We start from the raw sequence: 18,688 nt of genomic DNA on the forward strand, positions 1-18,688 counted from the left end.
TCTTCAGTTATTTTCATGATTTTCAAAAATATGCCCTTTTACTTTCTGTGATTTACTGGCTCTATTTTCCTTACTCATTTTTATCTAGTTTTTTTTTTCTTTTTTTCTTATCCTTATTATCCCTGTTTTTTAAACAACTGAAATATTAAGTGTTTCTGGTCATCTTGTGTTAATGATTTTATTTTAAAATTTGAAGTTAAATTTTAAGTTAATATTTGAATTTAGAGAAATGCAGGATTTTCTAAATATGATTGAGTGGCCTCAGTTTCAAAGACAGTTCATATCTTTAACCACTTATATTCAGAAGCTCCAGCATATCTCATAGATCTGATGCATGATAAAAATAATGAAATCCGAAAGGTCTGTGATAATACTTTAGATATTATAGCGGTAAGTAATTTTTCTTCTTACACAAAGTATAATAATCTTCATTTTTGGGGAAACAGGACATTGAACACCTATTTAGAATTTTGCTTTCAATGTAAACACAAATTTGTATTTTGGTAAAGCTCAAAAAATACAATGTTACTAAATTCACTTTTTAAACAACATTATTAAGATCTTTGGCTTTCAGCTTTTTTTTTTTTTTTTTTTTGGTGAGGAAGAGTGTCTCTGAGCTAACACCTCTCGCCAGTCTTCATCTTTTTGCTTGAGGAAGAGTGGCCCTGAGCTAACATCTGTACCAGTCTTCCTCTATTTTGTATGTGCGTCACCATCACAGCATGGCCACTGACAAGTAGTGTAGGTCTGCAGCGGGGATCTGAACTGGGCCCCCAAAGCAGAGCGCGCCAAACTTAAGCACTACGCCACCGGGCTGGCACCTGGCTTTCAACTTTTGTATAGGTTCCTTACTTAAAGAGATTTTATACATATTCAGAGTTTTAGGTCTGGTCTACATGTTGTCTCAGAATCACTTGTATTTCAGAGAAATTATTGCTTAGGAGTAGAAAGTTTGATGAAGATTTCTGCCAAAACTCAACACATTCACCTTTGCAGTTTGGCCATTAAATTTTTTTAATAAATCAAATCTTATATCAATTATTTTTTCAGTTCTTTGATAATTTTTGTTACATACATAGACTCGTTTTGTAAGTTGCTTTGGAATGATGAAATACACAAAAATCTTAATATTATTCATGACTTCAGAAGTTTTTAAAGAATATGTAACTGGAGGAATGTGATCAGAGGGATAATCTGAGTCCTGGATTAGAAACTCACTCACCATGCAGACTTTTCTTCAGAAATCATGCTGCACACCAGTCTTCTGCCCGGACTTGGGCGCTGCACCTGGGGTATGCCATACACTAGATCACTACTTTAAACAGTCTTCACTTCTGGCATATACTGCTACACACAACCTGCTTGCTTCCTCCTTTGAACTGGATTTATACTTTTTATTTTGGCTAATCCTGTAAAAAGTTTCTTGAAGATAGCCCATTCAGTAATTTTCAAAGTTTAACTTAAGCATTTTAAAAGGATCAGAATAACATTTTAAAGAATCAACTAACAACTTCATTGGAAATCTTCTAAGTTGGCATTTCTGCTGATGATTTCCTTATGAAAGTGGACAATCACCATCAGGTACTTTCTTGTCAGTTTCCTGCCTTTCAGTTCAGAAATTCATCTTATTTGATATCATCTGCTTTTTGGATTCATTACTGGTTTAAAACTAAATGCGTACATTGACATTTTAGCTTTGATCTCTAAATTAAAATAGGGAAACTTTACATATTAAATTCTTGCTCCACCAAGATGTTTCATACATATAGGCCACTGTCACACTGGTCACAGGGTTTATGAATATAGAATATTTATTACTCCTAGAGAACAATTTCATGGCTCATGTATTATTTTCTGTTAGATCACTGATGTCATTGTTGTATATATAGTATAAGAATAAGAAACTTCTTAAAGTTGTATATGTGATTATTTTACCTTAAACAATGAGGAAAAGAGAGAGACATCAGTCTATTATGAATTGCTTTTAACATACTTTTTAAGTTGCCTTCTTTTGAGAAAAGGTAGATGGAAGGTAATAATATGTTTAGATTTACATATTAGCTATGTTTGGTTTAGAATGTAAGTGATAGTTCTAAAAGACCAGCTCAGTCTTATTATAAAAATATTTAATATAAAATATGCATATATTTATTATAAGATAAAAATTTTTATTCCCAATTATTTCTAAACTCTGGGCTCAAGTTTCTCATCTTAAGCAAGAGTTATCCCCACCGTGTGTCTGCTTCTCTTTTCTTGATACTGTCCTAGCTCTCTCCATCTCTCTAGAACCAACGTTTTGAAAAACTTTTCTACATACTACTACCCTCATTTCTTCACCTCCCCCATCCTCCTTTCAACCTATGCCAGTTCTGGCTTCTGCTCCATTACTTCATTGAAATGGTGCTCACTAAAGTCATCCTGACCTTCATTTTTCTAAATCCAACGAGCATTTTTAGTCTTCATTTTACTTTGTTGATCCTACCCTCCTTGAAGGAACTTATAAATCCTTGTCAGAATTAACATGTAAAATCACAAAGAAAATTATTTTAGATTATTACATTTATAAAGAGCCTTGTTGATATGAGGACTTCAAAGAAGAAGAATCAGCAAAATGAAACTAGTGATGTATCAGCTAGCTATATATGGCTCCCCTAAGATGCTGTGTGATCACTTGAGTTAGTACAGTTGGCCCTCTGTATCCAAAGGTTCTACATCTGCAGATTCAACCAACTCTGAATAGAAAGGCCTACAATGGTTGCGTCTGTACTGAAAATATACAGACTTTTTTTCCTTGTCATTATTCCCTAAACAATGCAGTATAACAACTGTTTACATAGCATTTATGTGGTATTAGGTATGATAAGTAATCTAGAGATGATTTAAAGTATAGAGGAGGTTGTACATAAGTTATGTGCAAATACTACACCATTTTATATAAGGGACTTGAGCATCCGCAGATTTTGGTGTACGGGGGTCCTGGAACCAATCCCCCACGGATACCGAGGGACAACTACATAAAAAAATTCTGAACAAGTAATCCAAAGGTTCACCTAATCTCTCTGTGACTCTCTACATTGGATTTACAAAGTAAGTATTTGATATGATGCTAAGTAATTTTGGATTGTTTCATTTCACACTGTGGAAAACTTCAGTCTGAAAAGATATTTAAAAATACCAGACTTATTGAACTGAGAATATTTATAGATACTCACATGTGAGTTATTTATGTGATTTGGAAGTCCTGCTGTGCTACTTTACTGAATCATAGTCATAGCTGAGTTTCTCGGAAGAGAAGAAATAGTCCAATACAGGTGAGAGAAAAGGGCATCAGCCTCTCGAAACATCCCATGTTCTGCTGAAAGAATGTTTCTTTGCCTTTCTGCTATTATACACCTATAAGATTCAAGGTCCTGGTTCAATTTTAGCTTGATAATAGGGAACACTGCACCACTGGGAGAAGCTTCTTCCCAAAACACTTTTCTACTCTTCTTAGGGGTGCTGGTCTTAGAGAGTTATTATAAGGGTTAGAGAAAATGTATATGAAGCGTCTACCACATGATGGTCACTCAATATGTTTTGTTTAAACTAGACCAAAACTCAGACCTCGTTGAGAAGTTTATATGTAGATTAAATATCTAGACAAACATTTCCCTTCTTTAGTATAGTTAATTATCTATGTTATTTTCTGTTCATTTTAATTTTTAAAATGGAATGAAGATAATCTGTTTACTGTTTGCATTTTAACTTTGGAAAGTTATTTGGAGTATATATTTTGGCCAGACATATTACTATTTATAGTTTACTTTAGGATTATCCTGAAAGTGGCTGAATTTAGCATTTTATAAGTTCATATTTGGGCAATTACCTGGATAGGCAATTAACTGAAAGGCCTTGATTAGGACAGTGTAGTAAGTAGGAAGCTGCCTTTTCTAGTTTAGAAGTGCATCATCTATTACATTGCCCATGTTCTAAATCTATGGTGACTTATTCGGATTTGGACTCAATTGAATTATCAGCTAACCTCAGACCAAAGTTAACGCTCCTTGCTTGCTGGACCTCCTTATTTGGGAGAAATTTGAAGAGCAGGCCATTTTAATACATCAGTAAAAAGACATCTTCTCAGATCCACTTGAGACATAGCTGCCAGTCTTTGTTTCTTTGAGCTCAGACTCTTACTGATCACAACTCAGAGTGCTATTTCTAGTCCTGAATCTTTTTCAAGGGTAAAACAAGAGGAAATTGACCTAATTTGAAAAAGGATTAAACTTTGATTAGATGCAGCAAAGGTGATGAAACTCCAGAAATAGTCTGTCAAGAGAGAATGTGAAGTCTCTGTCCAGTTATCATTAGTAATAGCTAAATAACCAACTTTCTAAAATAGTTTGTTAGATACCTGCCTAGAATGGGAATGGATGATCTCTTAAGACTTTACCATTAGATTTTGATTTCCTGGTATTTTTAGCATGACCAACTTCTATAATAATAAAAAATTCAAAAAATATATAGAGATAATGAGAGTATTTGTAGCATAAGGCAATTTATCTTTAAGAAAACAAATTTCTTTTTCACTCAAGACAAACGGCAGGGAATAATACTAAGAAAAACTAGATGCCTTACAAGCCTTAGGGAGATATGCCTTCTGCAGTAAAGTACTTGTCCCTAAAATTATGGAAATGTTACATTAGTGATGATTTAATGTATTTCAGCCCAAGCCCTCAATTGGTAAATTGAAACAGATGTGTGGTGGTTGTACTTTGTACCGTGGAGGATTACTAAATTTGGTGATGCAGTTTCTGTGGCCTCATCAGCAAGCTGTCACCTGTCTGATTAGGCCTTACATGTTGCTTTGGGAGGCAGGGAACAGGGTAGGTACAGAGAGGAGCAGGGAGGCAAGGAGAGAGGATCCTAGCTTCTTGGTCTCTCAAGGGGATTACAGGCATACCTTGGAGATATTGCGGGTTTGGTTCCAGAACACTACAATAAAGCAAGTATCTCAATAAAGCGAGTCATGAATTTTTTGATTTGGTTTTTGTGCATGTAAATGTTATCTTTACACTATACTATAGTCTATTAAGTGTGCAATAGCATGTGTAAAAACATAATGTACATACCTTAATTAAAAATACTTTATTGCTAAAAAATGCTAACTATCATCTGAGTTGTAATTTTTTTTGCTGGTGGAGGGTCTTGCCTCCATGTTGATAGCTGCTGACTGATCAGGGTGGTGAAGGCTGGCGTGGCCGTGGCAATTGCTTAAAATAAGACAACAGTGAAGTTTGCCACGTCAATTGACTCTTCCTTTCATGAACGATTTCCCCATGGCATGCAGTGCTGTTAGACAGCATTTTACCCACAATAGAACTTCTTTAAAAATTGTAGACAATCCTCTCAAACCCTGCCACTGCTTTATTGACTAAGTTTATAAAATATTCTAAATCCTTTATTGCTGTTGCAACAGTCTTCACAGCATATTCACTAGGAGTAGATTCCATCTCAAGAAACCACTTTCTTTGCTCATCTATAAGAAGCAACTCCTCATCTGTTGAAGTTTTATCATGAGATTGCAGCAATTCAGTCACATCTTCGGGCTCCACTTCTGAATCTGGTTCTCTTGCTGTTTCCACCACATCTGCAGTTACTTCCTACACGGAAGTCTTGAACCCTCAAAGTCATCCATGAGGGTTGGAATCAACTTCTTCCAAACTTCTGTTAATGTTGATATTTTGACCTCTTCCTGTGAGTCACGAATGTTCTTAATGGCGTCTAGAACAGTGAATCCTTTCCAGAAGGTTTTCAATTTACTCTGCCCAGATCCATCAGAGGAATCATTATCTATGGCAGCTATAGCCTTACGAAATGTATTTCTTAAATAATAAAACTTGAAAGTTGAAATTATTCCTTGATCCATGGGCTGCAGAATGGATGTTGTGTTCACAGGCGTGAAAACAACATTAATCTTGTCATACGTCTCCACCAGAGCTCTTGGGTGATCAGATGCATTGTCAATGAGCAGTAATATTTTGAAAGGAATCCTTTTTTCTGAGCAGTAGGTCTCCACAGTGGGCTTAAAGTATTCAGTAAACCATGTTGTAGACAGATGTGCTGTCATGCAGGCTTTGTTGTTCCATTTATAGAGCACAGGCAGTGTAGATTTAGCATAATTCTTAAGAGCCTTAAGATTTTTGTAAGGGTAAATGAGCATTGGCTTCAACTTAAAGTCACCAGTTGCATGAGCCCTTAACAAGAGAGTCAGCCTGTCCTTTGAAGCTTTGAAGCCAGACATTGACTTCTCTCTAGCTATGAAAGTCCTAGATGGCATCTTCTTCCAACAGAAGGTTGTTTCATCTACATTGAAAATCTGTTGTTTAGTGTAGCCACCTTCATTGACTATCTTAGCTTCTGGATAACTTGCTGTAGCTCCTACATCACCACTTGCTGCTTCACCTTGCACTTTTATGTTGTGGAGACGGCTTCTTTCCTTAAACCTCATGAACCAACCTCTGCTAGCTTCAGACTTTTCTTCTGCAGCTTCCTCACCTCTTTCAGCCTTCATAGATTGAAGAGAGTGAGGGCCTTGCTCTGCATTAGGCTTTGTCTTAAGGGAATGTTGTGGCTGGTTTGATCTTCTATCCAGACCAATAAAACTTTCTCCATATCAGCAATAAGACAGGCCTGAGGAGAGGGAGAGAGATGGGGGAAGGGCCGGTCAGTGGAGCAGTCAGAACATACACAATATTTATTAAGTTCACCATCTTATGTGGGCAGGGTCCATGGTGCCCAAAACAATTACAATAGTAACATCAAAGACGACTGATCACAGATCACCATAACAAATATAATAATAATGTAAAAGTTTGAATTGAGAGAATTACCAAAATGTGACACAAAGATACGAAGTGAGCAAAGGTCGTTGGAAAAATGGCACCTATAGACTTGCTCGACGGAGGGTTGCCACAAACCTTCAATTTGTAAAAAATGCAGTACCTGTGAAGCGCAATAAAGCAAAGTGCAACAAACCAAGGTGTGTCTTTATATGGCAGTTGACTGTTGCCTTTTCTCCCCAAGCCTTGGGATTCATGAAGGGAAGAACAGAATCTTCTACACATAGAGAGCTTCTAAAACCCCAGTTAGAGTTTTGTCCTTTAATACTTCCTCAACTTTTTTTTTTTAAAGTGATGTTCTTTTTGTTTTTTGCTGGGATTGGCCCTGAGCTAACATCTGTTGCCAATCTTCCTCTCTTTTTTGTTTTCCTCCTCAAAGCCCCAGTACATAGTTGTATATTCTAGTTGTAAATCCTTCTAGTTCTGTGTGCGCTGCCACCACAGCATGGCTACTGACTGACAAGTGGTGTGGTTCTGTGCCCGGGAACCGAACCTGGGCCACTGAAGCGGAGCACACTGAACTTAACCACTAGGCCATCAGGGCTGGCTTAAGTACTTCTTCAGCTTTGTGTGAAGTGTTTGAGAATCTCATAAATTCTTCCCCAGTTGGTAAACAAATTCCTCCCCTGACATTACTGGGTCATCAAACATTTAATACGTGTTTATCAAGTACATACTGTGTTCCAGACACTAAGATAGACAGTGGGAGTACAGAACTCAACAACACTGAGTTTCAACAGTATGAAAGTTTACAAGCTAGACTCAAGAGAACACCAGGACACTGTCATCTAGACAAGAACTGACCTCCCAGAAGCAGTACTACTATGTGGCCCTATCAATAGATGTTCTATACTAATGGCACATTGTATCTACAGGGTATTTATGGGAAAAGGGATGTACCTAGGTTCTCTGGTAAGAAACTGATGTCTGTTGTCTTTCTAGCCAGCCACAGGCCCATGTGATGTCGTACTGACACAGGTTTGTGTCACTGAGATTTTGAACAACAGCCCTTTCTCTTTTAATAACTCTAATTATGATCATGGGCAGATTGTGTGTATTTTAATAATCTGGAATTAATACCTAGCTCTAGTATTCTCAACTTGGAAAACAAGGTGCTGTCTGCAGTCCAGTATAGACAAAATTATATTTAATAAGACTGATGTACTGAAATGAGATAAACCAATGTAGGATTACACATAACCTCTAAGACATCAACTGGTATGTCCCCACAAAAATTACCAGGGAAGCCTGTGTCAGACAGGAAAGCTGAGTTTTTAAATAATCTTGCCGGCAAGGGAGAGCACTTTAAAAAATGTCTCATAACATCTTGAAAAGGGAAATTATAGAGAAAGTTTCATAGAGTTGGGATTAGAGTTAGCATTAGAACTCAGGTTATTTTAGGACAGGCTTTCAAAAGCAGGGAATGGGCAGGAATTGGGTAAAGTGGTACACAGTAGTCACTTTTAATTGGCTTGCAGGCTGGGTATAGGCAGAGAGCAGAAATTTTCAAGTGAGTCGTTCTAAACTTCTAAAGTGTTCTTCTAAGAAACTTCTAAGATGTTCTTTCCAGAGCAGCTGGAGTTGGTTCTTGCTTGTTTTACAATCTTGGTAAATTTTCATTTCTCAGATTTGTGAGTTTGATTTTTATTTCTCAATTCCTTATGTCAAACTGGGTTTAGTAAGATAAGTTTGGTTAGTCCTCTTTTGGAGTTCATTTTTATATTACATAAACCTGAAAGGCAGAAATTTTCCATGGTGTTAGAATTTACATATATATATATATATATATATATATGAATGTCTATGTGTTACATATATATATATATATATATGAATGTGTGTCATTTCCCTGACAGTCTAATGCATATTACTTGATTGGTTCTTTTTAATTCGCAACAGTTGGATGTAAAAGAACCCAAGCATAGTATGAAAGATATAAATCATGATTTCTTACTTAAATAAGTTTCATTTAGTTGTATCTTTTAATTCATGGTTCGACTGGACGTGATATTTGAAGTGATATTGCACAGATGAGCCTCCTCAGTGCTTTAAAGAAAGGTTGAAGATATACTTTGAGGTCTAGTTAAAAAATGCGATAGTCAAGACTATAGGGCAACACTTGGGACAGTACTGTTGAGAAATAGGTAGTATATGCATAAAAGTCAACAACTCTATCACATAACGCATGTTTAATATACATATCATATACTTATCATTGGGAGAAGTATTTTCTAAGATATAAAAGGCATCTTGTTAGCAGCTACTATCTTAACCTCAATGAGCAACTAAATTACTCTAGACCTACTTTAATTTAGTATGAAGAATTATATTAAATAAACCATATTACATTCTCAATTAGGGGGCTGCCACATTAAAGGAGAAAGGAAAACCTGTTTTCTATCAGTTATGTTAGAACAGAAAGCAGATCTGTGTAGCGCTATGTTATCCTATAGTGTGTTAATCAGATACAAGGTGTGACGGAAGCCAGTGACAAAGAGTTTTCCTGATAGTGAACAGGCTCTGATAATAGGCTTGTTAAGGCTTCATAATGTTTCAGTGGTTCAGTAGTAAACAAAATAATATAGGACTTCAAAAAGGATGGCACATTCCATAAAATATCAAACCGTAAGTCTCTCATGACACTTTAGAATTTATGGAAACTGAGTGCTTAAGATCATAATGGGAGTTGAGAAGAAAATAAAAGACAAAGCATTTGAAGTTTAAATACATGACAAATTCAAGTCTCAAAGCAAGGCTATCAGGGGGCGCTCCTTGTGAAAAGAAGCGTTTCAAAAATGAAGAAAAAACGGCTATATTCCCACAGTCTTTCCACAATGGCCTGATAGGTTTTTATGACATATCTTGGCTGTGGTTGAGCTTTGCATCCCTGAATTAGCATAGTTATTTCCTGATAAGGGGGTTGGTGATATAAGAGAGAAATAGTGTTTTGGGGTAGAGGGGGAGGGGTAGAGGGAATAGATTTTAATTGATAATGTGTTGAATTTATTAAATTTTTGACACTAGATATTCATTTAGAGTTGCTATTTAAAATAAATTCCTTATGCTGCCTGTATTCTTCAGTTTTGGGTGATACTTATTTCAACAGCTTTATAAAGTAATGGTATTAATCATAGATTTTTATTTATAGTATGTGACAACTTCAGTAAATCTTAGATTTGTTTTATTTTAGAAGTGAAGACTCTAAGACCAAAATATATTAAAATACCTTTAGAAGTTTGCATAGTTCTATTAGTATCAGAACTAGAACCAGAACCCAGGTCTCCTAACTCCTAATTCAATGTTCTTTGTATTATACCATACCATATTACTAATATCTATAAATTCAGACTCTGAGACACAAAGAAACTATGACTTTGCTGTGGCTATTAAACTGTCCTCATTGAGGATGGATACAGAGGATAGCTGAGGCTAGGGATTCCAGAATGCTGGTCTATTGGAGTACGGCCAAGTTTTTACTGGTTTTCACTAAAAATGGAAGAGAGAGAGAAAAAAGTATGTGTGTGTGAGAGAGAGAAAGAGAAAGAGAGGCACACAGAGAGAGAGACTGGGGCTGGGGAGGAGTTGCAAATATAAGGCTGTTAACGTGTTTTGTCTTGGGAAAGTATATCTTTTTTTTTTTTTTGGTGAGGAACATTAGCCCTGAGCTAAAATCTGTTGCCAATCCTCCTTTTTGCTGAGGAAGATTGGCCCTGGGCTAGCATCCGTGCTCATCTTCCTCTACTTTATATGGGACTCCACCACAGCATGGCTTGACAAGCAGTGCATCTGTCCCCACCCGGGATCTGGGCCTGTGAACCCCGGGCCGCTGAAGCGGATCGCACAAACTTAACCACTATGCCACTGGGCCGGCCCTGGTATATCTTTATTTTGAGATTGTCTTTCTCGCATTTTTAGTCTGAAAATGTCCTTTCTTTTCTAAAAAAAATAATAGTAGGTGGCAGTTGATTTACATTTAATGTCAGTCCCCAAAATTTGCTTTTGAAACTTTTCTGAAATCTAAGACTCTTGGGACCACTGTCCTAGCCTATTAATTAGTACACTTGCTAAATAGACTCTCAACAGCCAAAAGCTAAAATATTTGATTTTCAAGAAATCTGGAACATAAAAATCAGTGTTTCAGAAACATAAAGATCAAATCTACCATCGTGTAGCAAAACAATACTATCTCCTTTGATTCCAGCTAATGTTTACTACTAAGGAAAAGGAGAAATGAATTAGTATTTAAATGAATATTGTATTATTCATAACATGCTTCATTCCAAGATGCTGTATTTGGTAAACATGCGAATTCCTGAGGCTATATTATCACAAACTAGAGCAAACTTTTATGGCACAAGTACAATATCTTAATAATGCTTCATACGGAGCCTCTAAATTTAAAAAATACATGTTTTAAAATATTTTCCAAACTTAGCTATTAATATTGGAATTAAGAAAGTCATTGAAAACTGGTAGGATATATACCAGTATTTATTGTGGTTCTATCTAGGTAAAGGTATTACGGGCATTTTTTTTCTATAATTTTCAACTTTCAGTAATGAAATAGTCTTATAATAATAAAACTCCAAATATTTTCAAAAAGTCATGTTATAACTGCTTGAGACCTTAAGACCTTGATACTGCTTGGTCAAGGTTTTTCCCATTTTCTTTGCTATGATCTATCACAAAAAGCCACACATATTAAATCTCAAGGCACTCCTCATGAAGGCCACCTCTTGTGAAAACTTCCCTTGTCATTGTAGTGGGATTCACTGTGGTAGGAATCTGTAATCATTGTTGGATCTTTTGCAAAACATAATTTTCTATATACAAAATGATTATGCAGCTTGGTATAGAATAACATATTCCGTCTCATATTTCCTGAGGGAGAAACTATTGGGCTTTTTTTCCTGAAGAGCTGAGAAGACAACCATAGTGTTTTCATTGTGACCCTGTAAACAATAATGCACATGTTAATCATTATGTTATTCATAGAAAATTAAACCTATGGTTTTAGAGTACAAAAATACTTAAAAATCAGAATAAAATTATTTTTAATAAAATAACAGTATAATCTGTATCATTGCTACTATACTTTTTGGACTTATAATGTTAAGAGATGCCCTGATTCTATGAGTTTATACTGTCATAAACTGATAAAAGAAAGAAAGCGAAAACTTTAAAGGAATTCAGATTAGCATAAGGGTAGTCTTATTACATTTGGTGCTAGGTCTGTGCTAACTCACTGCCTTGGAAAATCAGCTTTCCCAAGACAATAAGTCAAGCTTTAGTGTCAAAGTTAGCCATGGGTTTTCATGGGTATTTTTGGTTTGTGTTTTTAGAATTCTGTCGAATGGAGTATGAATAGTCTCTTTTTAAAGACTCAAGATTGTATATGTAGGTTCACTAATAAGAACATTATTGTAAACTTGAAGGGTGATAAAAAGGCTTAAGTTAGAAGGGCTATCATTTGTGAAGAAAACAGCATCTTTGTTACACATTTCTACATTTATTAAATGTCTTGTTATTAAACTAGAATAATAAAATCTTATGAGAAGGGTGTGAGATGATAACTCCTAGAATAAGCATGAATTTTTTTGTTTGTACAGAGCATTACTTGGCTAAATACATATTATGAATACATGGTTTAAGGATTTACTTTTTAAAGTATACCTACCTCTGTAACATTTCACAGATGTTGGTAAGAGGCAAGTTTTATTCCACTCTTAGTGGAATAGCAAACCCCATATTTTATATGCTATGGGCACTTGACTGGGTTTTAACTCCTGTTCTTGCACTAGGAATCCATATGCTTGAACTTAAATTATAATAAGACAATTAAATCATACGTCTTTCTATCATCTTGAATACTTCTTCATTCAAATAATGAGATTTTAAGTTTTTCTGCTAAAATGAAAAGTTGGTTTATATCCCTTGCCAAGTGAAACAAGCTAGTATTCCTAAAAGAAATACCACCACTCAAATTAGTTCCAGTATTTAATGTAGATTTAATAGCATTTCTGGTATTAAAAGGCATATTCTGGGAGTTTTGGTGATGCTCTGTATATGTAACTAACTTATCTTTTAGAAAAAAGCTAATTAGTATGGAGTATTTCATGCCCAAAATACCATTTGCTTGTTTATGCATTAAATTGTTTACCTTAGTGAATAAGTTCATCCTTCTTCTATAAGTATATGTGATCATTCTTAAATTATCTGGTCACTTCTAATATGACAATAATATATTTTTGCGGGGCTGGCCCCGTGGCTTAGTGGTTAAGTGTGCGCACTCCGCTACTGGCGGCCCGGGTTCGGATCCCGGGCACGCACCGACGCACCGCTTCTCCGGCCATGCTGAGGCAGCGTCCCACATACAGCAACTAGAAGGATGTCCAACTATGACATACAACTATCTACTGGGGCTTTGGGGGAAAAAAAAAGAGGAGGAGGATTGGCAATAGATGTTAGCTCAGAGCCGGTCTTCCTCAGCAAAAAGAGGAGGATTAGCATGGATGTTAGCTCAGGGCTGATCTTCCTCACACACACACACAAAAAAAAATATATATATATATGTATATATATATATATATTTTTTTGCAGCTAACTTTGAGCACATATACTGTGCCACATGTGGAACCAAAAAGTATGCTTGTGAAGTCACATGAATTTTAAAGAGAATCACAGTTATGTTTAGCATTTGGGCTAAATTATTTTGAAGCTCATCACAGTGCCCATATTGCATAATTAGCACCACTTAGTATTTTATTTAGTTTTGGAAACCCAAAATGAACCACTAAAATCTGTAGTCAATGAAACTACTTGTAACAACATCTCTGTGCTGTTATTTTTTCAACTCCATCTTTCCCTAACACCCTCCTGTGTGCAGCCACGTCAGAAAGAACATGATTCAGAATACAATGTGTTATGTAATATATTTACCAGACCAGAAGCCACTTCCTCCCATGTCACTGTTTGGTGAACAATTCAGCCCATTCAAAGAATCTTAGAGCTGAAAGTTGACTTGGGAGGTCATTTATTATATTCTCATTCACTGAAGAATCCATTCTACAATAACCCTGACAATGTTCATTTATCCTGTTTAATTGCCTTTTCCACATTGGTGGCCCAAGGTTTGCAGTGATATAATAGCCACACCCAGCTTTGTACACTTCAAGTTACTCCAGTGTTCTGGGCCTCATTTTCTCATTTGTAAAATGGCAATAATTATAGTACCTAATTCAGAGAGCTGTCACTTCAATTAATTAACAATAATAGCTAATATTAAGTGTTTTCATTATAGGTGTTCTAAATGCTTTATGTGTATTATCATATTAGCAGAACAATTTATGTGTGGTCAATGATTGGATGGTTGTATAAATTATCATCATATCTAATCACTGTAACCATAACAAGATAGAGCATTTGGATTTTGGATTTATTGTTTATATCTATATTGCCAATTTCAAACATAGGTTAGCATTGTAGATGTAACATGGAGTAAATAAATCTCCTTCAGTGAATTAAATATTGAAATTATAACAGTTGAATTAATAAATGTTTATTGTTTTAAAGTAAAATGTAATAATGTTTATGACAGCTCTTTTATACAATTTAATTTTAAATAATTATTTTAGGAAATAGATTGACAACAAATAGGAATGTTAATGGATAACTATAAGAAAGCAGGAAAGCTTAATAATTTAGTGGCAAAATGGCTATTAGTAGTACCATAGCCAAAAAGTATCTTCTGACTCCACCAACTTCAATTGAAAAGGAGCGTCTATCTAGTTTGAAAGAGTACAGTATAGAATACACAACCTGACAGCAGACACTGCTAAGAGATTTATTGATAATGTGAAACTTTTAAGATTTAACAAGTAAAATTTTAACAGGATAATCATAATAATTACATTTATTATAAAATTTCAGACTTCTTACATCCCAGAAATTCATTCTGTGATGACGGTTTTTGACTTGAGCCTCAGCTTTGGGTGAAAATTGCTCAACATTTGACTAAAATCTATATTTGATCCACTTCTTAGTGATCTTGATCATCTTGACTACTAGGGGACAGTATTATTGCCTGGCACCTTTCCAACTCCTTTTTAGATAAAAGTATTAAGAGAGATTTAAAACTAAGATTTCTAGGATTAGGATGACGAGAAATACCTGAAGCCTTTTTTTTTATCTATGCCATCAGCAGTACTGTCCATTAAATAAGTGAATACACTAGTCAGACGTAGCTACAACCTATGGAAAAAGTAGGGCACTAGATAGTTTCAGCTGTAGCTTATAGTAACTTGCCTATTTGTCCTTCAAAAACATTCACCAAGGACTTTCTTTGTGAGCAGATGTTAACAGATACAGTAGTGAATAAGCCAGTCTTGCTCCTCAGGAGTTCATGGTTGAAGCAGGAGATAGACATTTAAAGAAATAACTACAGTTAAATAAGATAACATCATTATTTTGTGGTTGAAACAAAATTGAATTAAATTCTGCTATTTGTTTTCCCTAATAAACCATTTCAGTAGTTAGGAGAAATACTTGAATAGTACTTTTTTTTTTTCCAACTGAAAAGTGTTATGTAAACAAAAAAAATATAGTGTAATCTTAATGCTTAACCATCTGTCACCTTTTGTTAGTGCCATAAAACTCTTTGGAAGCTGAAATCTGATTGCTTATCTAAATTCTAGTAATATTTAGATAAAGAATTTGTGAAATTTGAACTTTTCCAGTTTTTGCCATTCCCATTAGCGATTGGTAATCCAAACAGAAATGTATTTAATTGCTTTTTATTAATTATTGTATAAAATAATTCTGAACAGGTTTTTTTTAATGTTTCCTCTGACCCAGACAAAGGCCCCCAAAATTCTCTTCTCATGAGATAAAAGCACTGTTGTCTGAGTACCAAAGGAGTTCCTTCATAAACTTACGTAATAATAGTTGACTATTTGTTTTCAATAGGAATATGATGAAGAATGGGCTAAGAAAATTCAGAGTGAAAAGTTTCGCTGGCATAACTCTCAGTGGCTGGAGATGGTAGAGAGTCGTCAGATGGATGAGAGTGAGCAGTACTTGTATGGTGATGATCGAATTGAGCCATACATCCATGAAGGAGATATTCTTGAAAGACCTGACCTTTTCTACAACTCAGGTAAGATGATAGCCAAAGCAAAAATAAACAATTTGTCTGTGTGCTATAACTAGGGATTTTGGTCTGCCAAACTTGCTCATTCCCAAGCTTTGTAAGCACTTCTTTTAGTATATAAATGGTCTTCTGCTAATAATTTCAGACATAACATCAGTACACACCAAGCAGACCTATTAACTCACCATTAGTTTTTTCCAATTAGTATTTGATGTGTTCTCCATAGAAAAGGCTGCAGCCAGGAATATTAATTGCTCTTAGTTTATTACTTTCTAGAATGTGTAACTTAAAATCGCATCTTCAAGATTTCTGACTTCTGTTTGAAAATGTAGTAATTGATTTTTTTCTATTCTACATTTATTTAAATGTATAACTTATTAATTTATGTCTTGTTTTTCAATATATTTCATTTTAATAGTCTAATTTTGCCATGGTTTTGCTTTAGTTTTGAACTAGTAAACTCTATTTGGTGACTCTATTTGGTTGGGAAGATTTAGACACTTTATAGCAAGTTTTTGCCTTCTAAATTCGGCTGGTGTTGTCAAGGTAAAATTTAATTTTTACGTAAATCTTACATATGTTATAACCTCATTGATTTTGCCATACTGCCTTTTTCCAGGGATAAGTTTGGCACAAAGATTAGTAAGTTTTAGCATATTCTAGCTTTTAATGTTACATTGTTGCCAATATTAATAGTACTTCATTGAAGTCATTTAGTTGAGGAGAAGAAGGAAAGCCTTTCTAATTAAGATCTGTAGCAGGTTGGAAATAAAAAGCATTAAGGTAATTATATCTGAATTAATGGCTTACTTTTTTTCCTGTTATGTATTTGTTCATGTGTTTTCATAATTCTTTATTGTGCAAATTGCCCACTAACACTGCATTATTTCTATTTGTGATATAGATACTTGAATCCTAGAAAACTGATACTTTACCTTGAAAATTAAATACATTTCTGCCTAACTGAATTTTACAGTATGAAATACTACTTTGTGTTTCAAACCAGATGGAATAGATCATTAATTTCAACCAACCAGAATTTCTTAGTTCAATAATGGCAAGCAGCTGTTCCTTACATGTTCAGATATTCATGAAGTAAAATATATATGATATGAATTTTTTTGTTAATAGAAGTCAGAATTTCTTGGAATCAGGTTTCTTGCTTTGAAGATCGATAGCTACTTTTCAGTGTGAATCAATTACCGGTTTCCAAAACCAAATAAAATTTTAAACCACCTCAGTATTCAACTTTGTTGTTTTAATACAATTAGAATTTCAAAACAAATTTTTAAAAAGTTGTACCACATTTCCAAAATTAATTCATTTAAATTAACCTCTTAAAGTTAAAATCAAACGTTTTTCTGTGAAATATTTTATAATTAATTGTACAACTTATGCTTTTGTGAGAAATCTGAATTATATATATTTTTATATATAAAAATTTAGAAACAGCCACAGCTGATAGAAAAATAAATAAATTTAAGCATTTGAGGGGTGAAATATTATCATTGGATATCCTCATGGTTGTTGCTATTTGTATACCTGTAGCCTGATGATATGGTAGACATTTAACAGTGGAGATTACATTGCTATGCGTTTACAGATATTGTTCTCATATCAAGCCATCTATATTTTTTTAGTTTATTAATTATTTTACCTAGTTACTTTTCTATGAATAGTTCATCGACTAAGTGAATCTCTGTGGTATCTCTTGATATGTGGCATGAAAATCTAGATAATGCCAGCCTCTTTTATTGTATGCAGTTGTATCTTCAGAAACATCAGATAAATTTGTAATACCACAGATTCATTTGAATGCTTGAGCCATCTTATTTAAGTCCCTGGGTCTCCATGAAACTTTAGGCTGCTTCAGATAAAAGCAGCTTTAGTGGCTTTTCAGCCACAGAGATTAGGCTTAACAGCCTGTGATTCCCTGGGTCTCATCTGTTACCTTAAAATGAAATAGCATTTGCTTCTTCCTAGTCATTAATATGTCAAAATGTATCTGTTTCTCTTTTGCTTTTATTTTTAAAAAAGGATCTTAGTATTGTCATATGAAATAGGAAACTAGCATCTCCTTAGTTACAGTATTTTTTTCCTTAGAGTCTAAAATTATCGTGATTGTAGTCACTGATTAATTTCCTTTTCTGTCATGAAAATGATGCTGTTTGCTTTAGTACTTTTACCCACATGGGAAGTATATTATAATTTATAAAGCTGTATTGCTGCTACACATTTCTAAATGACTTTTTAATTTTTTGTTGTTGTTCTTCATCAACTGTAGTGAATCTTATTCTTAGTACTTAATATGTGAATATATTTCTGGAATATGAAGCTTAAAATGATCTGTTTCTATCTCAGGATCATTGTAAAACCATAGTTTTCATTTACCTGTGTGTTTTTGTGATGTGTCTTATTAAGTACAGCCAAATAAGTTATGATTTATCTATTTTAGTCATTTCTTTTTCTCATTCTCTCCATTATTGATACCTATTTTCTACCTCACAGTCACAATTTCACTTTAAGCTAGTTCACCAAAAAGCCCAATATTATGTTTTGATTTGACTTTAAAAAATAAAGATAAAATTTATTTCAGTAACAATATATAAGAAATAATTGAGTTTTTGTATTTTTTACTTTTATTTACAATAGGTATAAG

General features: G+C 34.5%; 1 protein-coding gene across 2 annotated transcripts in view; it reads left to right on the forward strand.

Annotated features, from left to right (window-relative positions):
- KIFAP3 (kinesin associated protein 3) overlaps nt 1-18,688 on the forward strand; it is a 171,568-nt gene that overhangs the window by 120,300 nt on the left and 32,580 nt on the right. For both annotated transcript variants that reach the window (XM_058540099.1, XM_058540101.1), the window contains exons 17-18: nt 305-390; nt 15,846-16,035. In XM_058540099.1, the coding sequence (XP_058396082.1) occupies nt 305-390; nt 15,846-16,035 (276 nt within the window). The remainder of the gene's footprint in view (nt 1-304; nt 391-15,845; nt 16,036-18,688) is intronic.

This window comes from Diceros bicornis, chromosome 4 (assembly GCF_020826845.1).
Source record: "Diceros bicornis minor isolate mBicDic1 chromosome 4, mDicBic1.mat.cur, whole genome shotgun sequence".
Lineage (NCBI taxonomy): Eukaryota > Metazoa > Chordata > Mammalia > Perissodactyla > Rhinocerotidae > Diceros > Diceros bicornis.